Source organism: Sphaerodactylus townsendi, linkage group LG03 (genome assembly GCF_021028975.2).
Source record: "Sphaerodactylus townsendi isolate TG3544 linkage group LG03, MPM_Stown_v2.3, whole genome shotgun sequence".
NCBI classification, from domain to species: Eukaryota; Metazoa; Chordata; class Lepidosauria; order Squamata; family Sphaerodactylidae; genus Sphaerodactylus; species Sphaerodactylus townsendi.
In genome coordinates, this window is record NC_059427.1 from 86,752,184 (window position 1) to 86,777,971 (window position 25,788).

Sequence of the window (25,788 nt, forward strand, 5' to 3'; positions counted from 1 at the left end):
TTGGTCATAATGGGAGAGGGTGGCCACCCATGGGGGAGATCATGAAACTCAGGTTTTCCCCAGGGCTCCAGTTTGCCTAGGTACGCCACTGCTTGTAGCACATCACAAAATCCCTTTCCTTAGCTGTTACAAAATAAATCCTCAACTGAAGTATTGTCTTACATTGTAGGTAGGTACTGGTGGCTATCACAAATGTATTGAATCTGCATTCTGCAACACTTCAAAGTTACAAGAAAATTACACTACAGTAGCAAAATAACTACCCTTTCTGCTCTGTAGAAACATGAATACAAAGAAAAACAAATAGTGTGGGATTTTACTCTTATAACTGCACTGAAATAAGCCCAAAATCCATGGGATTAAAATGATCCACCACCTTTCTACTGTCATGCATTGTTCAAGCAGGTTCTGGCTCATACTAAATCTATTAGTCCTTAAAGTGCCCCAATTTTGTTCCAGGGCTGCCATTTCTAGATTTGGTGGAACTATGATTTTGTTAAATGATATGTGCTTGATGGATATCAATATTCTCCAGTCTGTGACAGACAGGAGAAGATTCTCTCCCTGGTCAGAGTGGAGAGACACCAAGAGACATTCGGGTGCTGGTGCTGCCACCTCTGCCACTGCTAAAAGCAACTCTGTAAATGATTGGCACCCAGTCCTTCACGGGGACTCAGGTGGATCACAATTCTCCAGCCTGAGGGAGTTGTTATTGGCAAAGTGGTATCAAATAAGATAACAAATGGCAGGCTTGGATCAGGGGTTGTGACAGCCAGATTGGGGACAAATAAAGCCATGAAGACATGTGCGGTTCTGATCAACTGAAGTGTCTACCCACAGGAATAGGCAAATTTTACATCATCATACTGAATTTCCAGTAAGGCTGTTGGCAAAGTTAAATAAATATTCCTTTTATCACATGGACAGCAATCAGAGATGGTAGTACCATGCATCCCTGAACAGAGTTCATAAAACCAATGTAATAAGTTGTATTTATCATTACTGAAGAAACCAATCTTGTAACTCTATTGCGTTGAAAAAAATGTGCATTTAAAAATAAGAGTGGGGGGGGGGCATAATGGAGGGTTTTCCTGTGATGGACAGACACTGTCTGCTTATGTGCTCCCCAATGCTGCAAGAGTGGGATGCTTCAACAGGCTATTTAGCACAGGAGGCAAAAAGCAGTCCTAATAGAGTTCAACTCTTCTGAACGCCTTTACTTTAGTTGACTTCGAAGGGTGTAGCTCTGTTTGAGTGAAGAACTGCGTTATATTCAGTGAGCATTTGAATGCTTCCATTCAGGAAAGGTTATGTTAGAATCAGTCTGCAAGATCCCACTGGCCTCCTGTTGGGTCTGTGTTGGAGGTGCGTGGCTGGCCCTTATCGGAGTCAGAAGGCTGGAGCAGACCACGCAGATGGAGCATTGCACCGACTCAGTAAAGGCACTGGTAACCTTCCCTCATCTCCACACCAGGCAGCAGAACCTGGCAGTTAAGCTACGGCAGAAAGATAACGCATCCGCATTGTTTGCTATTACAATTTGGGCGGAAAAGAAGCGGAAGGCAGGCTGCGGTTTAGCTCTGGGCAGCAGGAGGCGGAAGGCTCACGAATGTGTGCAAAAAAGGTGGCGGGAAGCATTTGGCGAGGCGGGGGCACCGACTCCTAAAGCCGCGAGGACCCACTCCGCGACAGCCCACCTGAGCTACCGGCGCGTGCCAAGCGCCAGGCCCCGGGACCGAGCAGGAGGGGATGTGACGAAGGCTTCGCTGTGCATTGTGGGACTCCGTCCACACACCGTTTACTTGTTCCAGTTCACACAGCGGCGGAGCCAAGAGTGGAGTGAGAGACTCAAGGAGACATTTTGGGGTTGCTGCCGCCGCCGCTGCCGAAAGCGACCCTGTAAGTGACGGGCACCCCAGTTCTTCCCAGGGACTCCGTTCTGCATGCCATGTGGGCGGTTCTGCTTTGCGGAGTGTTTTCTTTGCCTTGTCATGTTTTGTAGGCGGGGTGGGGGAACGGTTGGATTGCCTCTCTGGTTCTCATTTTTTAGCCCGTACAAGACTTGGAAGTGGCCTCTAGGCTGCAGCCGTGACACCTCGCGGAGTGTCTTTCTATCGAGCGGTCAAGTTTAGCTCCTGAAAGAAAGATTCAGTGTGACTTCTCTGGTCTCTGGGGTTTGCCGGGCGAGGGTGGGGGGTGGGGACAAATAAAGACGGGAGAGAGAGAGAGTGCTTGGGACTGAATCGAGAGGGTTCGTAGAGAGCTGGAGTCGTGCCCTGGTGAAGAAATCCGCGAAATAAAGCCGCCGCCTCCTTCCCACGGTGTCAGTTTTATCTTGATTTTGACCTCGATCAGGAGGTCTAGTATTGACTTTGGAAAGTGGCGAGCGGATTCTAAGAATACATGGTCGTTGCACCATGATATGACGAGCCAGGGTTGCTTTTTTTATTCTAGCCCCTTCTTCCTCCACTCCACACCCGTCCGCCCGCTCGCCTGCCCGCTTCCCACTTCGGGTCATTGGGCACGAGAAGATAATGTAAAGAGAAAGCCAAAAGAATAGCGGGGAAGCAACGGAAGACATGTTTGGTACATTTCACTTTCACATGGCAAGGATAAACCGTGGTGCAGAGGTGCTTGTGTGCACATTGGAAAGGGCTTTTTAACTTCCAAGGCGTCGTAAAGCCTAATCACGCAGGCTGCTTTCAATGCACCACGACCTGGCTGCACACGGAGTTCTTGCAGACCCTGTGATGGTTGCGTATTCTGGTTTTGACCGTCCTGCAATGTGTGTTGGGGTGGGAGTTTCTTGCAGAGGGTTGCAGGGAATTAAGGGGCAAATCCTGAAAAGGAGTGGATGCACAATGCATGACATGGTAAAGCAAATATATCCAGTGCTTCTTTTTTGTGCGAGATGCAAGCCACTTAAACAAGCTTGGTTCTGTTTACTAAAGTGAAACCCATCTATTTACTCTCAAGTATCCCTTTGATTTTAGTTGAACTGCTCTCAAGTACATGAATGATGTTACTGGACTGCTGCCTGATTCTTGTATTGAATGTACACTTGTGTACAATTCTGCACATTTTGTCTGATATTTGCTTTCCTCCCTTGCAATGAAGTACTTAAACTGTTTCTTTTTTGCATCTGTAACTGTCAGAGACAAATTGTGACTCCAGCACCAATCAGGAATGAATCACTTTAGTGATTGTAGAGCTTTGGGTTTCAAGTTATACCAGCTTATCCTGATTCCTTCCATTTGCCCAAAGAGTTAATATTTCTACCTGTTATTATTGTAAGTCTGTCACTTAGCAACTGTTGTGCAAGGATTGCTAAATTCATTCCCCTCCCTCTTGTGTCCATAAGGGCTTGAGAACAACCAATCAAAAAGCAAGTAATTAGCACATCAATATCTGAGGTCACGTGTATGTGAATGAAATGCTGCATTTAAACATAAACAAAACAACTGTATTTTTATTTAGTATATGTAAATGTTGACTGGAATAGTGGTAATTTAATTTATAAGATCTATTAGTTAATAAAATCTCAGAAAAACAATTTAAGGCATATGTCAAATATGCCCCCAAAGTTTAAAATTTCTAGTTGTTTTGTTTTAATGTAAGGTGAACGGGAGAGAAAGAAAGTGAAGTTGCTATTTCCATGTACTTAACCTTTGAAATCCTTTTAGCTTGATACACGTGTGGCCTAATTCTGCTCTATATTTATGTTAGTGTAATTGAGAACAGAATTTGAACCAGTGACATTACACTTTGGAAAATACAGCTCAGATGTTTCTAACTTCAGCGCAAAGTATTGCATACTGTATTCATTAGCAAATACATCAAAAATTTATAGAGTCATAGGAATATAATGTGCATTTTGCAATGCTTCCAGTGCCATAAAATAGAATCGAATAAAGGAAAATTGTTTGAGGCAAACGTATATTCTTTTCAAGTAGTAAACTACAGAGGCACTTGTATTGATAATCTCTATCACTGGAGTACAATTCTAGAATATAAAAAACCTTCTAACATAAAACCAGTACTTCAGAATCCTCTAATTAGTTCAGAAAATCAAGGGATGTGTATTCAATTTGCATATTTTGTTCTGATTACATTTTTATACAGTCTGAGTTTGTGAAAGGAATTAGGTGACAGATACATCATAGTTCTGTACGGTAGTTCTTTTCACGAACTCATGAACCTGTCTTCTGCTGAAAACACTAGTCTATCAGCACAATTATCTACTTTGTCTGGCAGTGGCTCCCAAAGGTGTCAGGAAGAGCTCTTTTTGCTTCATTTGTTATCTGAATTTTTTAACTGGAGATGTTGGGGATTGAACTTGGGACTTTCTGTGTGCAAAGAAAACAGTTTATAACTGAAGATGCTTTATCATTAAGGTGCTCTGTCATTGAACCATGGTTCCTCCCTGGCCCTGGCTGGTGACACTGTATATTTTAATATTATATTTCAGCCCTGGTAGGGGAGAAAAAAGAGATGTACCTAAGTGCTTCTATCCTTTTCCCATACTGAGACTTAAAAGCAGCACCATGAATGGCAGTTTAAATATGGGGTATGATTTGGGCAAAATTAATTCCTCTTCCACAGTATAATAACCCAAATCCACATGCCTCCCCTTCGCCTAGTAGTTGCTTTAAACAGAATGATTTGGGAGATTCAGCCATGGAATTCCAATGCTATGGGTAGCTGGTCCCTAGAAACAGAGAGAAAGGGAGGGTCTCACACACCGCTTTCATAACACAACTCAGAACTGTCTTCTTGAGGGTTTGCTTGTGTTGTTCTGTTCTTACTCATGCGGTGGCAGAATAGTGGAACATAGTGGGGGATGGGCAATGGAGCTCAAGAGGAAGATCTGGACAAAGCAAGGGAATTGGGTAGATTGGATACCAGGTTGTTCAAAGGAATGGAGTAGAGGGTGACCAGTGTTGTGTTACAGATTGAAGAATGGAACTGTGCTGGGTTCAAATTCCCACTCTACCCTGACTGTGCTGGTGACACTTTCTCACCTTAAGCCAGCTCATGTTTTTTTATTAAGATAAAATGGAGTAGTTCTAATGGTGCCACTCTTGAGTTGTGAGGCTAGAACCGTAGGATCTGATTGTTCTAACTAAACTCCCAGGTCCCGTTGTGAGGAGGAGAAAGTGATAAAAATAATAAATGTCTCTAGTTTCTCTTGGCATTTATCCAGTCCCAGGAAATCATTATTTGGTAACAGTGCCCCACTGGAGAAATCTGCCACCTATGTATTATCATGCATATGTACAATTTCCCTGTAAGCCCTTGACCGAATAGTGTGAATGCTAAAAACCCACTAGCTCAGGGGTAGGGAACCTGCGGCTCTCCAGATGTTCAGGAACTACAATTCCCATCAGCCTCTGTCAGCATGGCCAATTGGCCATGCTGACAGAGGCTGATGGGAATTGTAGTTCCTGAACATCTGGAGAGCCGCAGGTTCCCTACCCCTACACTAGCTAATACCCGATTAGTGTGAATGCTAATTGCTCTGCTGTAACAAAATTCAGGATCTGACTGTCTATTAATAGCCTGTTATTATCTTTGACCCTCGTACCAAGCGTTAACTTGACTCTTACTTCATATTATTCTGATGCTAGCTTGGCTACTAACAGAAACACATCAAATATCACACATACACCTTTCTGGAAGTGGACTTGGTCATCAAGTATAGGGAAGAATTGCAAATTGTCGTCCTTCCTGAATTCTTGGAATGGAGCAGGTTAGATAACTAAGAAATAAATAGATGAAGTAATGATGAGAATTTTTTAAAGTTCTGTACATGAACTTTTGAGCATCCACATCCTGTTGCTGGCTATAGATGTTGCAGAACAAACCGAGGCTGGACTGTCATATGCAGAGCTGCATCTTAAAGTATTCCGTCTGGATTCGGCCTACCTATTAGCTGCTCTCTTTCTGGGATTGCTCCCGTGTCATTTATCATCATGTGACAGGAATCAGTAAAGGACTCATTTTTCTCTTTGGTCCTTCCTTGCCTTTTTTCCAAACATCAGTGCCAGTGGCTGCTGCTGGGCTAATAGAAAGGGCAGAGTCAAGATGTCCCTCTGCTGCAGTGCTGGAAGTCCTGGGCATAGGAGTGACCACTTAGTCTGACTACTGAAAAATAAAAATAAAAAATAATTGTGAATTACATCAAACAGAGATGTGCTAACATCTTTCAGTGCTCAGTAATTTTGCATTTGCTGACTAATGAATTCAAGGAAGTTGTTTTGAATACCACACTTTGTGCATAAGGTATTTTTCTTGATCTCGATGTAGGTGCCTAGTTATTGTTTAACACTGATGAGAACTATTTGTAGGTCTGCAGGAAACAAAAAATCCTTCCAGTCTGCAGGAAATGTGTTAAGCTGTGCAGAAAGTATTTGTTCTGTATATCATTTTATTATCATGAGGAACCTTTACACAATTAAATAAAATATGGGTGAAGCACAGCTTTAGAAGGTGAGATTAACATTTATTACAATTGTCTGTACACTAATGACCAACTTAGTACTGCTCAAAGATGTATATACCCCACATTATGCTTCAAGCTAGGTTCCAAATATTAAGAACTGGCAGTCAGGTTACCCCACTGCCAGCCTTAAAAGTAGGAACTGGACTGAGATAATGGAATGTTGATCTACACAGGATTTATCTAAGAGAACAATTCTACTCAGGTCTACACAGAATCCTACTCAGGTCGGTTCAATTAAGCTTGTTCCCAGGAAAGTATCCTTACGATTTGTACTGTTAGGGTGAAGATTTGCACGAAGAACTTGCCATCACTACGACTATTTCATAGGATTGCTTTGAATGTAGTAACATCTCTCAGGCAAGGTAAGACCTCCCCATCAGGGACTGCAGTGATGATTGTCACAAGCAACTTGGTGTAGAGAAGTTTTGCTCAAGTGAATTATGAAATCTTTACTTAATTTCCCCAAGAAACTACATTATATTCCAATAGTGAAGTGGGCCAAATATTTGGATACTTAAATCTGGTGACCAGAGCTGTAAACAAGCAAGACAGATAGTTCGATTTCGATTTCGAATACCTTTAATGGCATATAGATTGTTTAAGATTAGCTTAGCAAGATAATAACAGCCTTTACAACTTTACAATTTCTGACGAGTTAAAATAACACCATTTAAAAATTTAGCCACCGCTTCCAACAGCTCGTAGTTGTGGCTGCTTAAAAGATATATAACCTTCTGTTTATCTGTAATGCCTTCACTTCCATGCAGGAAGGGATTATGTGCTTCTTTTCCTACCTATCTCATAAAAGGACAATCCAATGGCATATGAGATACTGTTTCACAGAACCCATGTGCCACACGGGCATTTCTCTTTTATGTGGATTCCCAAGGTGAAGGCCCATAAAGGAAGAAGGCAGGCATTACACCTAGCTAAGGTGATTGCTCTACCACCGGCCTCAACCAGGAGATAAAGGTACTGGGCTGCAATTAGTCTATCCAGGTATTCCCAGAGAGACTGGAACAGGTTTTATTAGCTCTTCTAGCATCTGTTGAAACTCTCTGTCAAAAAAGCCTCTTCTTGATAGCTCCCATAGACCTCCTCTGCTCTGTTATTAGCATTAGCAGGTCCTCCAAGGAAATGCCTCCAACTCATTAAGTTTGGTTTCTGATTTTAACCCACCACTGGGTTGTGTGGAGGATGGAGCCCCTGGGATGTATAGTCCAGTTCATCTCGATTAAAAAACAAATCCTGGCCTAAAAATCCTTGACTGCATCGCACCAGGCCAGAGTGCTTCCAGCCGATGCTGGCCTGTTTTAAGCACTGTGGGCCGCGATAGGGAACAGAATGGGGCAAGCCAAGGATTCTATACAGAAAGCATGACTGGACCCTTTTCAACCTCTCTGCTCCATGTCCCTACGGTCCAGATGGGGATCCCATAAAGGATTTGTTGGACTCCTACTTCTTGCATTAAATGCTCTCAACGCTGCAGGGATGTATCCCCTCTGCCTTTCCCATAGAGGAAGCGTGATAATGGCTGAGGCACTTAATTTGCATGCAAGCTGAGATGGCCCGATTCCTCATGTAGGTGTCCAGGAGGCCCTATGATGGTAGGTAAGCTTCCTAGGTATTGAGTATATGACTGCACCTGCTCGAACTACTGTGGCCTCTTATCCGCCAATTGGTGGCTTTCCATTTGTTATGGGTAAAATACCACAATTTTGATTTATCTGCTAAGTTGTTATAATCGCTGAGTGTGCAGTATTCTATACAACACTCTAAGCTCTCCTCCTTAGTCCCACTCTCAGAGCTGGAAAGTACAACTGCGGCCATCAGCAAAACAGAAGCAGGGTATGGAAGTTGAGTCCAGAGTTGACTACATGTACTTTGGGCCTCACTTAGTGTGGAAGCCAGGGATCAGCTAATAAAGAGCTTAAAAGAGTGTAGGAGCCAATACGCGAACCTGCTTTACCCCTTAGTAACTTTTGAATTTTTTTGGGGTTAACAATCCCTCCATGTTGAACATCTCACGTAAGTAATAGGTGTTTGTAGTGCAGGATCTTATTTTACCCAAGCAACCTTGGGCTCTACACCTTGGCTGCTGAGTTTCTTCCCAGAGAATCTCTCTATTAACAGAATCAAAATGCTCGAGGATCGATAAAGGCTGCATACAAGGGGCTCTTTTTCTCTATATTTAGTTATCATGAACTTAACACCAGGCAGTGGTCGAGGGTTGGGACTTCTACCCCTTTGAATCCAATTTGTTCCTTCCTATGACATTTTGTCAACAACTAACCAATGCCACTTCCCAAGGAGGTATTTGGCATAAAGTTTTCCTGCAAAGGACCGAGAGAAGACTGATTGGTATATAATTTGATGGATCTGTTAGGGTCAATGTCTCTTCATAGATAGGGATGATAATGAGTAGACTCCACACAGTGGGAATTATGCCTGTTTGGTTAACCATGTTAAACAATCGTACAATATAAGGGACCACCATTCCCTAAATACTTTTATAAAACAAACTCTGGAAGAAGAGTGTCAGGACCAGCAGCTTTACCCCTCGCTTAAGTTGGCTTATAAGTTTCCCCTAACTTCAAAGAGAGAGGACACCGGGAGGCCAGGGGTTGGTCAGAAGGTAGAACAGGTTGAACCAGGGTGGAATGAGAATCTCTGGCACTCCCCCCATTGTTTCCAAAACTCTCATACCATTGTGATCTTGAGATACTAGAAGGAAGGATACTGCTTATCTCTAAGCCTACCCAGTGACTATTTTCCAGAATCTTCTAGAGTCATGGTCCCATACTGATTGGAATCAAGGAATTTGCAGCAACTTATCAATTGCCTCTTGTTGATTAGTCCGTAGGTTGCAATGCTAATTGCGTTTTTAACGTAAAGTAAGATGTGGGCAGGCTATCCCATTTTTGGCTTTTATAGTTTTTGTAAATTTCCCGCAGTGAGTGTTTTATGGCCATACTCCTAGAGCAGAATTCCAACCTGCGTGGAGATTTATTGGGCAAGGATAAGACAGATAGTTCTCAGGGTCCCAGGTTTACAGAAAAATCTGAAATCTTAAAAAAACAAATAAATTGAGAGGTTAAAAAAAATCTGACAATGATAAAGGAGCACCTGAAGCCTTAAGCAACAGATTCTCTTAGTGGCTGCGCAAATACAGCAGTCCAAAGCTTGACTCTGTCAGTAAAAGCAAGGGGAAAGTGGTGAAGCCCTTTCCAGGTCTATTTTGCCACTAAGGGTGTACTCGCTTGGATCAGGCCTGTTAGAGTTGCCAGCTCCAGGCTAGAAAATCCCTGGAGATTTTGTGGTGGAGTCTGAGAAAGATAGGGTTAGGGGATGGAAGAGCAGGATGCAAAACCACTAAGCAGGGTATAATACCATAGAGTCTACCCTCCAAACTGCCACTTTCTCCAGGGGAACATATCTCTGTTGTCTGGTATTCAGTGGGGAAGGGTGGTGTTTGAGGAGTTGAGGTACCTCAGAAGGGTATTGTGCTATTGACTCCATCCTCCAAAGCCTCATTGTATTTTAAAAATCCAATTTAAATTTTAAAATCTTATTTTTTTATTTTTTAAAAAATGGATTTTTGTCCACCTTGCATCGTATCATATGAAGTATGATAGCCTCAGTTTAGTCAGTTTGCTTCTAGCAGGAATTCAGGCTTGATTAAGAATTTACTTTGATTTTTTTGATGGTCTTTTTGATGGTCCATGGTATCCATAACACCAAATTTCAAAGTGAGCAACTTTCTTCCTGTCAGCTTTTGTTCAAGGTCCATCTTTTTCCCATTTATACAAAGTAATATAAATTATTTTGATCATGGTCACCAGCAGCTTATTTTTATACTGAAGGATATTTTCTAGTCCCTTCATGACCGCCCTTCAAAGTCTCAGTCTCCTTCTGATTCCTTGGTTGCAATCTCCCTTTTGGTTGATGGTGGAGCCAAGGAAGGTCCAGGACGATTTACAACAGTTAAAACCAATACGTAAAGCAGCAACAAATAATGTAAAACCTCAATACAAAAATATTATTTGAATCTAAAATATATCAAACAAGACTCACATATGGTCTCACATTCACTAAAACTGCCCCTTATTAATCAATTTTTATGGGCCTCCTCTTGTTAATAGTCTAGTTTCATTATTAGTAAATAGAGAGCCCCACACCAGATGTGGGGAAGGAATTTCTGTCTGTAGCTTCCAGTGATTTTTGTAGAAAATTCATTTCCTATGGAGGACCATGTAATTAAGATCTCTGGATCCAGAACTCCCAGTAAATAGGTCATTTTGACCTTTGTATAATGACATGGATGCCTGTGTGAATGACTTTGTATTGGACTTTGCATCTACTTGTACCATAAATGTATTTACTGAAATTCAAGTCCTCCTTTGCTTGGATTTCTCACTAAAGCTATTGTGCTGATACATTAAATGACACCATTAAGACTGAAGAGCATTGCATGCAGAGAAAACCACAAGCTTGCCAACATGTGTTGATACTCAAATGGGAACTCTAGTCAGATCATTCTCCCTGAGAAGAGCACACAGCTGACAAATTTGCATTTTTCATTGTAAATGGCACATTTAAAACATCTACGTCTACAGATGTGTGTGTGTGTATATATGAATTAATGAAATGATAACATTTCCCTATTTTATCAAAATATGATACCATGTCATTTTTCCCTTTAATAAGATACTTTGGGCTTCTGTGATCTGTATAAAATTTGATCATGTATCTGGTTCTGGTGGGTTTTTCGGGCTGTGTGGCTGTGGTCTGGTGGATCTTGTTCCTAACGTTTCGCCTGCATCTATGGCTAGCATCTTCAGAGGTGTATCATCTGTGGCTGGCATCTTCAGAGGTGTATGAAGATGCCAGCCACAGATGCAGGCGAAACGTTAGGAACAAGATGCACCAGACCACGGCCACACAGCCCAGAAAACCCGCCAGAACCAGTTGAATCCGGCCATGAAAGCCTTTGACAATACATTGATCATGCATCGTTTGTTTACTTGATACAAGCTGTACCATGCTCTGAGTTTGAGCTTCATTTTTATAAAAGAGCACAAAAATAATATTCCAGCAGTGATCTTAATCCTCCCAGTAAATTGAGAGTTCTTTTAGAGTTCCTCCCTCCCTCCCTCCCTCCCTCCCTCCCTCCCTTCCTTCCTTCCTTCCTTCCTTCCTTCCTTCCTTCCTTCCTTCCTTCCTTCCTTCCTTCCTTCCTTCCTTCCTTCCTTCCTTCCTTCCTTCCTTCCTTCCTTCCTTCCTTCCTTCTGCATTTTGTAAGGTCAATGTTAATGGTACACATGTTTAAAGAGCAAGGGTGCCATGCCTCTTGCCCAAAGTAGCAGCAGGATACTTAGACTAAGTTAGTACTTTAAGTATTCCTCCATTGTTTAGTTTGTCCTCACAATGTTGTATCTTGTGGTGCTCAGTTTAGGTTTCCTGTCTGTGTTTAGTGTCCTGCTCATGGTCCTGATCTTGAACACATGAAGCTGCCTTATACTGAATCAGACCATTGGCCCATCAAAGTCAGTTTTATGTATTGTCGAAGGCTTTCATGGCCAGATTCAACTGGTTGTTGTGGGTTTTCCAGATCTACCAGACCACGGATAACACAGCCCGGAAAACCCACCACAACCAAAAGTCAATTTTGTCTGTTCCTACAATAATGGCAGGAGCTCAGTCAAATATCTCAGTCAGAGATCTTTCACATTCCCTACCACTTGATCCTTTTCACTGGAGATCTGGGGGACTGAACCTGGGACTTTTTGCATGCTAAGTAGATGCTCTTCCACTATGCTATGGCCTCTGCTCTGTCCCCCTTTGACCCTGGAGAGGTCATAATTCTTTGGCTCCTCATCCTGCACCTTGACTGATGTTTCATGAGTTCCTGCTGTGTACTTGCAGCTTAGCAGGTCCCAGACTCTGAAATTATGAAAGCTCCACGGGAATTTATAGAATAGTTTGACAATGATTTTTAAACCTTCTATGTCATATCAGCACAGATCAGAAATCACATTGCAGAAATTGTAAAATGTTAGCTTGAGTTAGGTGAACTTGCTTTTACTTCATTTTGTGACGACTGAGATGCTGATATAAATATTGATAGGTTCTGGTAGTGCAGAGGAAGTGCAAAAGCAAGAGGAGTGGGATGATACAGGGACAAATAGCTAACAGAGAGAATGTACAAACAGAATTTTAAACATATTGACATGGTGATTTAATAATAGTTGGGAGGGAAAGAAATGCTTTGAGAGCAAAATGGGAGGAAAACACTGTGAAAAAATTCCCCTTTGTGCCAGGCCAGGTTGGGGTCAAAAGGAAATTTTCCTGTGGTTAATACACGCCACTGGGTTTTTCTTTGGCTTATAAAATGTTGTTTATAAAGCTGTCTCTCTCCATAGGGGGTGAAGAAAAAAAGCTTCTACAGTCTTGTTTTACAGGAAATCAAAGGTTTAGGAATTTGGACTAGTTTTCTAAACCACTAGTCCCCAGAAGAGCCATGGTTTGTGAGCTTGTAAACCACCACTCTCCAAGGAGTTTTTGAACATTTTAATTTAATACCTATACTCTTTCAAAAACACACAAAAAACATGACAGGCATTTGGCAGATCTATCAGCAACAAGTCTAGTTAGAGTAGTAAATTAATAAGGAATTGTTGAACATCAGTCATGGGTGTCGAGTCCAATTATATTTGTAGGAAGGAAGTTGTCATATTGGTTTATGGAACTCCTGTAGGAGAATGAAGTAAAACAGCATGATTGATGGGGAGAGAGATTCCACAGTTTCAGATCCCAGTGGGTTGCTTAATTGCTCCTCCTCATCCTTTCTTAAAGAGATAAATGAAGCACATGGCATTAATTGGCTGTCAAGCTGCACTGGAGTGTAGTATTGGAGTCTGATTTCAGGAATCAGACTTAGTCTTGCAATGTGTGAACCTCTAATAATGACTAGAGAACCTTTGACCATCTGCAGAGAGCTTTTTAGTCTCCACTGAATGGCCACTGCTGTTTATAGCTTGTTTTTTCCTACAGCTAAAGCAGTTGAACGCATCTGGGATTGCTGGGCTGTGTTCAGAAATCTCAAGAAGATCTAGCTTAATCTTAACTGAACAAGAGTGATTAACCCAGAGTCACCCAGAAGCTTCCTTGATAAACATTCAAACCTTGATTTCCATGACCCTCAACTGTTACTGTAACCACTATACCACACTAATTTTTTGTACATAAAGCAACATATCTGGAGTTGAGAAAAGAGATTGCCAAAGTTCAATTGATTAGTTGCCTTCAGCTTATTACTTTCAGCGTTCCCCTGCCATCTGGAGCTAACAGCTTTTTTTTGCAGGGAGAGGTGTGGTTGGTTGTGCTTTTTATTGTGGCACTTCATAGTTTGGATTATATGGGAAGATTTGTGGGAATGTTGCCTTTGGAATAGAGTGTTTTGGTAATTTGCCTGTCTCATTTTGTCAGTGGTGCTTTAAAAGGCTGTGAAAGCATCATTAGCTGTTTGAAAAGTAACTCACTGTAGAGCTAATTTGTAATCTCAGCTTCTCCTTCGTTTCTAGTGTGCTGAGCCAGACCTACACAGAAGATGTCCAGCAGAGGTGGAAAGAAGAAGTCAACGAAGACATCTCGCTCAGCAAAGGCTGGGGTCATATTCCCTGTAGGACGAATGTTGCGTTACATTAAGAAAGGTCATCCAAAATACAGAATTGGAGTTGGTGCTCCAGTGTATATGGCAGCTGTACTTGAATACCTTACTGGTAAGTTTGCAAGATTTACAGATATAAACAAAGGAGATCTGCAAAGTATGCAACCCTCCCCCCTGCCCCCCCGCCCCCGGGCAGTTAAATAACAGAAAAAAAGCTTAATCTGAGAGTAGAACTTCATGTCATATGTAGTTTAGTAATTATTCTTTTAAAAATGAATTCTTTTTCTACCAGGCAGCTGCAGAGGCTGCAGTTGGAAATAGGAGGAAATAAATGGGGTGGGTGGAAAATATTTCCTGGTTTTTTGTGAAAAATGGCACAAGAGGAAAAAGATTCAGCAGCCTCTTTCTGCCTCTGCTAGTTCTGCACTGACAATTGTTGCCTTAGTGGTTGCATTATATAAAAGGTCCAAAAGAAGAATAAATGAACATTATATAGTGAAAAGTTCTATCCTGAGTGGAACTAACTTTACAGTATATAAAAATCTAGAATTGATGTCAGGGCCTCTTTATCTTGGAAGTAGTGTACCATAGGCTTAAACTGGTGAAAGCTATCTACTCTTAAGTTCAATTTGCAGTGGTTTCTCACAAATATATTTACAATCCAATTGGGGCAGGGGAGAACAAATACCCTTCTGAACAAATACCCTGCAGTAGCAGAGGGGCCATTTACCTGGGTGGCTGGACACCACGCGGCTCCACAGTGCTGGCTCTGTTGCCCAGACCCACCTGTCCAAAACGCTGTGCTGGTATGGTTATGGGCAGACTGGGGAGTGGGGCTGACCTCAGTCAACCTTCAGAGTCCAGTCAGCCCCTTTATGCTGATGGAGCTGCCACCAGAGATACGCCACACTTTTCGTGGTGTATCTCTATTCCCATTAAGTTGAACACTGTTGCTTCCTTGGCAGAACAGTTATGTCTTACTGATCCTGAGGAACTGAAGCAGGGCCTGGATCTCATTTGAGAGAGTATTCCACCAGGCCAGGGCCAAAGCTGAAAAGGCTTTTTTTTTTTTTGCGGGGGGGGGGGGGGGGGCTATGTTTGTGATCTAAGCCTCCATAGAGAGAAAAGTAATCACAATCACACCCAGATTCTTATTGGTCAGCATAGGTGTCAGTTGCACACTGACTAGAGCTGGGAGCTGGCACCCCATACCTAATTCTTCCCAGCCCAGCCACAGGACTTTGATAGATTTAAGCTGACTCTTTTTCAGCCATTTCACCACAGCTCCCAAACAACTAGCCAATATATCTGGGGCAGCCTCCAGCCAGCCACCCATCAGCAAATACAACTGGGTGTCATCAGTGATATTATGAAATTCAGAGGTAACAAAATGACTTTTTATCCATTTCTCTTTTTTCATTCTTGTATTTGTTTAAAAATGCTTTAAGAGCAGAAATTAATATGTTTATTCCAAGTAGGAATACATTATTCCTTGGCATCAATCCTGTATATAGAATACTGTGCCATTTAGTGCTCTCTTATAGTAAATGTGAGGATTAAGCTGCAAAAGTTATGCACATATGCCTGGAATTCTTTTCCTTAAGGCCCTAAACCTCCTAGGGCCAGGATACTTGATACAGGATATAGGATTCTGCTGTTGCACTACCCACCACTTAAGATCTACCTTGCAAGGTCTGTTATCTATGCTTGGCTTTTAGAGGTAGGATGGATGGTGATTAGAGACAAGGTATTTTCAATGGTGACAGCTCACCCTTGGGATGCTGTCCCACTTGAACCTTGCCTAGAGCTTACCATAGTATATTTTAGGCACCAGGCCAAAACATCATTTTACCCAGGCTTTTAACTAAGGGGTTTTATCTTTTTAGTTCTTTAATGGTCTACATCTGGTCTGGGGTTCATTTTATGGATATCATTTTATGGCTTGTTTCTAGTGACGTGTGTGTGTGTGTGTATGCACATATATGCACACACACAGAGAGAAAGAGAATTTATTATGATTTTATGGTACTTTTTCTTGTAAAACTTCCTCAAGTGGGACTCTGGAGGAGCAGCATAAAATGTTCCTGAAAAAACGATGCAGAACTGGAGACCCAATCACCTCCCTCAACTCAGCACTTCATCAAGGGGAGATGTGGTGCTCCGATCTGGACTGAGGAGTATAGTGGAAATTTCAGTCAGGAGGCTGCTTCACATAGAAAAATATTTGTGGCACATGTACAATGGATCAGATCTCTACAATGGTGGGAAGGTATTTCCATTTGAATAATTAGCTGCCCTGGGTTGTGTTTTCATTTATTAGAATTCAAAATTTTAGCAGTGCAGTCCTATGCAGATATACATCCTTCTAAGTTCATTGAAGTAAATGGGCTTAAAAGGATGTACTGTAAAGGATTATACCAAAAAAGCTCATAGATCAGGATTTTCCTAACCTCCTTTTTAGAAAAGGAGGGGGTTTTTTTGCTCTTATGATATGAAATCCAGTCCTTGAAGTATGAACCCTTTCTCTTGCAACTGAGGTTTTAGAATTAAATAAACAACATTTCTCCTACTTTTGAACTATGCTTGCTAATTTTCAGTCAAGTATTTTTGTTTCAGTTATTGGTGGATTGACTATGTGTGTGCACAAATTACCTTACCTCATGGTGCCATGGCAGGGACCCCCACCCTGAACATACCAGTAGGAAATGGGGAACGGACGGGACTTTTCTGCTGCAACTGGGGCTGCCATTTTTGTGGCAGTTTTTCTTTAGGATGCCTAACTAAGCAGACTCCTTTCAGCTATGATAGAGCTGCTCTTAGGAAACTCAATGAGTAATAATGAATAATTGCAATAAGGAATTTGAACCTTATGCATTCATTAAAACAGCCTAGATTTTCTCCAAACAAGCAAGAACAATTGCCAGGTGTTTTTTCCACAAACAAATAATAAGAGATACCGTATATACTCGTGTATAAGTCGAGTTTTTCAGCACATTTTTTGTGCTGAAAAAGCCCCCCTCGACATACACGAGTCAGGTGTATTTTTAAAAATATTTTAGGGTTTTTACTTTGTCGGCCTCCAGGGGGCGCAGTTTTTAGGCTAGCGGCACCAACATTTCAGGGTATCATCAGGTGACACTCCTGATGATACCAGCCAAGTTTGGTAAAGTTTGGTTCAGGGGGTCCAAAGTTATGGACCCCCAAAGGGGATGCCCCATCCCCCATTGTTTCCAATGGGAGCTAATAGTAGATGGGGCTACATTTTGAGGGTCCATAACTTTGGACTCCTTGAACCAAACTTCACTAAACCTGGGTGATATCAGGATAATCTCTTGCTGATACCAGCCAGGTTTGGTGATGTTTGGTTCAGGGAGTCCAAAGTTATAGATCCCCAAAGTGGGTGCTCCTACCCCCCATAGTTTCCATTGGGCGCTAATAGTATATGGGGCTACAAAGTTATGGACCCCTTGAACCAAACTTCACTAAACATGGGTGATAACATCAGGATAATCTCTTGCTGATACCAGCCAGGTTTGGTGATGTTTGGTTCAGGGGGTCCAAAGTTGTGGATCCCCAAAGTGGGTGCTCTCATCCCCCATTGTTTCCAATGGAAGATAATAGTAGATGAGGCTACCCTTTTGAGGGTCCATAACTTTGGACCCCCTGAACCAAACTTCACCAAACCTGGGTGGTATCATCAGGAGGGTCTCCCAAAGATACTCTGAAATGTTGGTACTGCTAACATAAACATTCCTTCCCTGACAGGTTGTGTGAATTTTCCTTCTAAAATGACACCTGCCTTGTACAATTTTAAAAATTAGTACTACGTAAAAAATAATGAACTCATACTTTTAAAAAAAAAGCAGGGTAGTTTTTGAGTCACAGTGAACAGGTGCATGTTCATTCCAGTTTTTATTGGTAAAGATCCATTGTTTAAACCCCTTCCTTACAAAAAAAAAGCTTTCAAGGTTTTTGTACTTTTCTTTAAAGTTATTGTTGATACCATATTGTTCTTGTTGACCCTCTTTTCCACTTACAGAGCTAGTTTACTGTTTTTCTTTGAAATAAATATTCAAAAACATTTAACATACTGATGCCTCAATTAATGTAATTTTATTGGTATCTATTTTTATTTTTGAAATTTACCAGTAGCTGTTGCATTTCCTACCCTCGACTTATACACGAGTCAATAAGTTTTCCCAGTTTTTTGTGGTAAAATTAGGTGCCTTGACTTATATTTGGGTCGACTTATACACAAGTATATACGGTAGGTATACAATTAAAGCGCTGTAAGCAAGGTCAAAATAAAAATGTTTAAAGTGTTTGTAATTCATCTGCTTTTCTACAAACCTGTCAAAAATAAAGCCAGACCACATTCCTTCTGCATCTATTAAAGCACTCTGGTTCACAATAGCTTACAACATGATGAATTTGTTAGTGTTAAGGTACCATGAGGCTGTCTTCATTGTTTTAATTCCTCATGAGATAGATTTCTGTTTGCCAGATTTCAGATAGATAGATTTCAGATAGATGTAACAACATGTCTGGATGTTACACAACTGGCTGCTTAAGGATACTTTTATCCTTTATGAGGAATAGACAATTCAGGCTTTATATCAGTAGTGCTCTGTTTTCCATATGTGAATGAATTGTGCACCAGTTTGATACTTTGGCTTTGTCATGCTAAATTTGTCTGCATCCTTTTTCAGTGGTTGCTGTTCTGTATTAAAACAGACATGAGGGAAAATGTTGTGTCATCTAATAAACAACTCATGTCGGGTCTCACACTTTTCAGTTGACACCTCAGTACAAATCCAGTGAAGCACACAGCAACCAGGAAAGATCTCTTGGTTACTTTTCAGTCAGATTCTTACTATATAATTCGTGTTTAATTCAACATCATGTTCCCAATGACAAACCAGAACACAGGACAAACTCTGTCAAGCTGCAGCTGAGCTGGAAGAACCCGTTGGCAAAGTTAGGGATTTTGTGCGTGTGTTTGTGTGTTCATGTGTGTGGGAGGGAGAAATCTGAGAGCCTGTTTGCAAAGTTAAGGAAGCCTGTCTGTGGGGGTGTGGGTGGGGAGGGAAAAGGACAACTCATTTGCAAAGTTAGGGAGTCTGTGTGTATGTGTGAGGGGGAAGATATGTAAGTAAGCTTTTTTTCATTGAATAATTAAGCTAGGTTTTTGTTATCTGTGATAAATTGTGGGGCTAAGTGTGGAGGAAAGGCAGGAGGGGTTGGTTCCTTCGATGGGTGCCGTTAGCCCACCAACAGTTTCCAGAGCCTGTTGTATTTGTTCAGATGATGGGCTTTACTGCTAGACATAAAATAATTCTCTTGTCAGTTCTTTTAGCCTGAATAGATAACCCTTTATAAGAGCATCTTTCATAAGTCTCCACTTTGAAATGTGTCTTCTTTTAATCAGTGGTGCTTTCTCCTAGGAAAGTGTCTTTAGTATTGCAACTAGAGATGCAGTACATGATAATTGATAACAATATTAAATTTCTCAAGCTCATTGTTATGTCAGAACCATGTCAATCGACCTTGTTGCTCTATTGTTATGTCCAGGGGCGTATCTAGGCAAACTGGAGCCTGTGGACAAAACCTGAGTTTGCCCCCCCCCCGATATGGGCAGCCACCTTCCCCCACCAAACCATGATTTTTGCACCAGCACACAAAACACCTCCCACCCCCAGCAAAACATACATGGCTCTCTCTACACCAACCCTCTTTCCTTATTTTGTCCTCACATCAACCTGATGAGGTAGGTTGTTAGCCTGAAAAACAGCTCCAAGCCAGTGCAAGTGGGTGTTAAGCATGTAAATCTCTCACAAATCACTTCCAGCAAAACATTTACCAAACAAATGTCAGCATCATGTCTCACAAAACACCTCCAGTAGAATCCACCCCCAAACAGTATCACTTTCAATGGTGTTTAAACCAGGCAGAATTTGGGGTCCCCAGTTAAAACAACATTTAAAGTGATGCTGTTTAAAGGGAGATTCTCTCCCACCCTGAAACAGCAACATCTTTCAAAGTTTAAACTGGGGACCTCAGATTCTCCCGTTAAGTCCATGCCGAAGGGGGTGGATTTAAATGGAGAATCTGGGGAAATTTGGAGGGTGCCTGCTGTCAGGGGTGCAATTGTTAAGCTAGCAGCACCAAAATTTCAGAGTATTCAGAGGACACTCATCCCTGATGATACTCATTCAGGTTTCCAGGAAAGCTTATTCAGGGGTCCAAAGTTATGGATCCTCAAAAGTATAGCCCCCATCTCCTATTAGTTCCCATTGGAAACAATGGGGGTTGGGGGCACCTCCTTTGGGAATCCATAACTTTGGACCCCCTGAACCAAACCTCACCTAACTTGGGTGGTGTCATCAGGAGAGTCTCCTGAAACATCCCTTAAATTTTCATGCTGCTAGCCTAAAAACAGCGCCCCCTGCAGGCCAAAAACTGAAAAAACCACTAAAAATACAAAAAACACACAAACTTACATGAATTTTTGGCGCCCCCATGTGACCAAGTGGGGGCGCCCAGGGACATGGGGTACCTCATTTCCTTAGGCAAATACACCTCTGGTTATGTCGCAACCATGTCAGTAGAGCTTGTTTCCATTTCTCTGCTCTTTTTTTAAAAAGAAAACATTGTAATATAGTTTTTAAAGTTCAAAATTTGAAAAATTGTCATTTATTCCCTTAAGTCAAAGGTAATCAACTGTTACCCTAACCTGGATGGCCCAGGCTAGCTTGGTCTCATTATTGCTGAAGCTAAGGAGGGTTGTTCTTGCTTAATAAGAAGGTTCAGAGTTGCTATGCAGAAGTACGGAATGGCAAACCATTCTGTTAGTCTCTTACCTTGAAAACTGTACAGTATCATCATACATTAGCTACAACTTGACAGCAGTTCCACCACCACCACTCAGCTGTTTTGTCCTGAGTGCCAAGATCTATGTAACATGCACCTATGAAGATGCTTATGTGTCATTAAATAAAAGGGATGGGGAGAGACAAAGGCTGTACTAGACCAGAGATGTTGGTAACAGTGGTACTGCCACTAGTTCAAGGGCTCACCTCAGTCCTGGAAGGTGGAATAGTCCTGTGTACTGAGCAAAATGGTCTGAAACTTCTTTTTAACATGCTTTCTGAAAGGGAGGTGGACTATCACTCACCTCTACTTAGGTCATGAAAGTTGACAAGCAGAATGAATTTGTGCTTCTGTCAGAAAAAAAAATCTTGTCTGGCCTTTCTGGAAAAGTCTTCAACGTAGCTAGCAATTAAAAGTAAAATAAAATCACTAAAACAGCATGGAACAAATAACTTCAGGAAAACTTCATCTGGCATTTACTTGAGAGAATAAAATAGATTTAAAATAGTGCATGCAAGCTAGTGAATCAGTCACCTTTTGAGTTCTGTATGCGGGACATACCTATAGAAAAAACCCAGATCATCTTGTTGCCTTCCTAATCTTTGGTGCTTTCTACACAGGCCAAATATAATCGGTTGAGGAAGCTATTTTTCCCATTTTGAGGAAGAACTTTAGACAGGGTTCTTCCCCAAAATGGGTTCAGCCCATTATATTTCCCTCAACCAGGGTTGTACAGAAATCACTAAAGTAGTGATCTTTTGGAGAAAACCAAAGGAGCCACAGCAACCCAGACTATTTGCAATTGCTTCTGAAGGGGTAAAATCTCCAGTGCAAAGGCAAACAGGGGAAGCTGGATTCATTAATAACATGTTACACGCATTGTTAGTATGCTGTGCAGAAACCACCTTTGAAAGCAGGGGCACTCAGAGCAGGCAGTCAGATATGTTATATTGATTCAAATAATATTCTCATAGAGAGGAACTAAATTTATGAAACAATGAGCAGATTTGATAGCTCAAAGCCAGGAATAAACTATTTTTTTTACAATTCCAGGCTTTGTTTAATTTGAACAAGCTGTATTTCTCTGTCCTTTACCTATATTTTCCATGTATCTTAAAAACATTCAGTAATACTTCCCACCTATGAATGAGATAAAAATGTTTAACAGAAAATGTATCAGCATAATTCTAAAGGAGGAGCAATGTCACTTGTGAGAATTTCAATACAGAAAAAAATTGCTGTGCAAATAAGGAAGAAGAGAAGTTTATAAAACAGCAGGTGATCTATAGTGTCTCCTCCCTCTGCAGAAAAAGTTCTTTTGATTGCCATTGTTCTGCATTTAAATCGAGTGGGGAGGAACTTTGAAATTCTGCACTTTCCATTAACATTTTTCCACAACTATATTTTACTGCCTGTCAGTGCATTTTGTAAAATATAAAACAAGCACTTAGAATTCCAGAATCACTACTTCCTCTCTGGGTTATGGTGACTTAGCTTTGTTCTCATTCTTTAACATCACCAGTGGAGTTTCAGAAACTCCAACAACACATTTTCTTGCTATTTAAACATGATTCATTTTCAGTGTTGAAGCCTGTCCCAATTCATTGAGAGCTTGAAAAACAAGAACCTCTCCTGTTGGAATGGGCAGCCATTCAAACCTAAGTGTTGGGTGCCAGAATTTGTTTCATAGAACTGCAGTTCCATTCTTTTTCTTTAACTCAGAAGAAATGCAATAATTTATACAAATATGACTGACAGCCCTATTTCTTATAATATATTTTATTAGGCACTTTTTGTAGAGTTGGTGGCTGCAGCCGCTGCATTTTAACGTATTTAGATTCAAAGTAGATTGTGCTTCCAATATTTTAAATGTTGCCTGTTGTAGAGTTTATGGGCTATGTGGCTGTAGTTTTGCAAAAACTATCAGACCATGACCTCACAGCCCAGAAAACCCACAACAGTCAGTTGATTCCAGCCATGAAAACCTTTGTCAGTAGATTTTGAATGTTATTTATAGATTGCATTGTAAGGAGAAGGAGGAAGAATGGTGTGAAAGAAAAGTTGTAGGTCTTGTGCCAGGCAGGTATTCTGGACTCTCTAGTGAGAGCAACATTGGTCTATTGTGACACATCAGAGCAGATCACACAATATCATCAAGAGAGATGGAATGAATAGAGACCTCAGGAAGGAAATTACAAAAGAGAATTGTAAAAAGAGGCCAGAAAGCAAAGAAGGAAATGCAGGACAGTTGAGACTAGTTCAGCGTCACTCACTACCAGTTGTGGTGATGGTTCTAGCTACTTCCCAAAGCTATAAAAATTAATAAAACTTCTATTTTTGAGAGTCTGTTTGAGTGCTATCTTTCTAACAAAACATATATAACATTTGCTTTAGGAGTCATTCTGATAAAACTTAAAAGTTAAAATCTGTGAAAGTTTAATGGTTACCAACTCTGGGTTTTGAGATCCTGGAGATTTGGGGGTAGATTCTGGGAAGAACATAGTTTGAGGAGGAAAGGGACCCCAGCAGGGTGCAACACCATGGTGTTCACCGTCCGAACCAGTCATTTGTCTAACAGTCAATTGTAATTCCAGGAGCTCTTCAGAACCCAATAAATGTTTTACAATCTTCTCTTCCAACCTTGTAAATTCACGAAATAGAATTTTTAACTTGTTTTAATGATGACTTTCCTTTCCATAAGAGTGGAACTCTTGAACTCTCAACTCCTGAACAGTTTTGCTGATTTTTCTGGACATAGTTTTACAATTTGTTTCAAAATCAGGTAGTTGTTTTCCTCTTTCCTTTTCTTACTGAATGGAGATGAGAAACATCTTTTGTCATCTTTCATAATGTTTTATACTGGACAGGGTGGTGTAACTTCATTTTTCCTATGTAAAAAATTAATGTACAGGAAACAGTAGCTGAATCCAGTCTTGAATGTTCGGTTGCAAATAGGATCTCTACAATGTTTAGAAATCATGTTATGATCATGTTTCACAACAGTAGTTACAGCTCTGTTGATAGTGCTGTAAATGTTTTGAGATTGGGGTGTTATTCCCATCCCTCTGGGTCAATAGTGAACATTTTGAGTGGTATTAGGAACAGTTCACAGTATGTACTGAAATCTCCACAGAGTATAACGTATTTATTTTTAATGGATTAATTGCAAGAGCAGAGTTACCGTACAAACTTAATTTATACCATTGAGTTCTACTCAATTTATTTTTCCATGACAGATATCCTGCTTGGCTATTTCTAAATGCAGTATTTGACTTGGGTCTTTTAGCTGTACATTAGTATTGATTATTGGATGAAACTTTGACTGATATCTTTTTAATATGGCATCCCTCCTTCTTAGTTAATAATTTAATTTTACTAACTTTTTTCTGTGTGCTCATATTTATAGCTTGATGTTTTCCCCTTCTTTATGCCCTACTTGGGAAAACACAACACCCACAAACATTAAAAGAAGATAATTTTGACATTCTTTTTTCTCTCTTTTTGGAGAAATAGAAATAGAACAAGCCTATTATGGAGGTAGGATGTTATATTACAGAGTTATTGCGCATTTTCCCCTTTATTGTACTTTTTTCTCATGGGAAGGACAGGACTGATACAGAACAAATTTAATTTATTGGATGGAGTAGAGATGATGACTTCACAAACTACTATAACTTTTTGTATGCTTACCTATATCTAATGGAGTATTATAAAAATCTGGCATTAGTCAGTGAATCATATCCTAATCCTTGTTCCTGACTAAGCAAAGTATATTAATTTATTTATTACAATCTTTATACCCCACGTTACATTTTGATTCAAGTTTGACATCTTCCTCTAACGTAATTGAATCTTCTATTGGAAGAGAATAGTTGGATACATCTTAATATTTATTCACTTGTTAAAATATAATGACAGTTCCAGATAGTTCTGAAGGAACTACAGTAGTATCTCCTATCATTCCAAACCTCAGTGAAGGAATAAATTCATAGTATTTATTTTTTCCAATTAGTAAAAATCATGCAAGGCCAATGAAGTTCTGAGGCTCAGGACATACTACAGCAGGACTTTTCAGAGCTGGAAATAACCAAGGGAAATAGACGCATGGATATGTGTTGTTTCATTGCCAGCTGACAAAGTGAAACTATTTTTTAAATTAATTTTATTATTAGATTTTTATACCGCCCTCCCCCGGAGGGCTCAGGGCGGTGTACAAATAAATATATGCAGACAGGGGAAAGTTAAAAACCAGTACAAATATAATACAAGCCCTGTCTTCCTATTAAAACCAATAACAACAATACAGTCTGAGAACTAAAACTGACCCCCCTTGGGGAACCCCAAAAGGTCCCCCCTAAATGTGCCACATAATAAACAAAGAACAAGGGGAGGGGACTGGGGGCACTCTCAGCAGCCGACCTTCCCCCAAAGCCCGGCGGAACAGCTCAGTCCTACAGGCCCTGCGGAACTCACCAAGGTCCCGCAGGCCCGGACAGATGGAGGAAGGCTGTTCCACCAGGTAGGGGCCAGGGCCGTAAAGGCCCTGGCCCTAGTGGAGGCCAGCCGCATCATAGAGGGGCCAGGGACAACCAGCAAATTGGCCTGTGCTGAACGCAGAGACCGAGCTGGGACATGCAGGGTAAGATGATCCCGAAGGTTCGAAGGTCCCAAGCCACATAAAGCCTTAAAGGTTAGCACCAACACCTTGAAGATGACTCGGAACTCAACTGGGAGCCAATGCAGGCTA

At 41.1% G+C, this 25,788-nt stretch overlaps 1 protein-coding gene across 1 annotated transcript in view; it reads left to right on the plus strand.

The window, feature by feature from the left end:
• The first annotated feature begins 1,753 nt into the window (after positions 1-1,753).
• Positions 1,754-25,788, plus strand: part of LOC125427821 (core histone macro-H2A.1) — a 56,725-nt gene continuing 32,690 nt past the window's right edge. The window contains exons 1-2 of the mRNA XM_048487375.1: positions 1,754-1,899; positions 14,086-14,283. Of these exons, the coding sequence (XP_048343332.1) occupies positions 14,112-14,283 (172 nt within the window). The 5' untranslated portion in view covers positions 1,754-1,899; positions 14,086-14,111. The remainder of the gene's footprint in view (positions 1,900-14,085; positions 14,284-25,788) is intronic.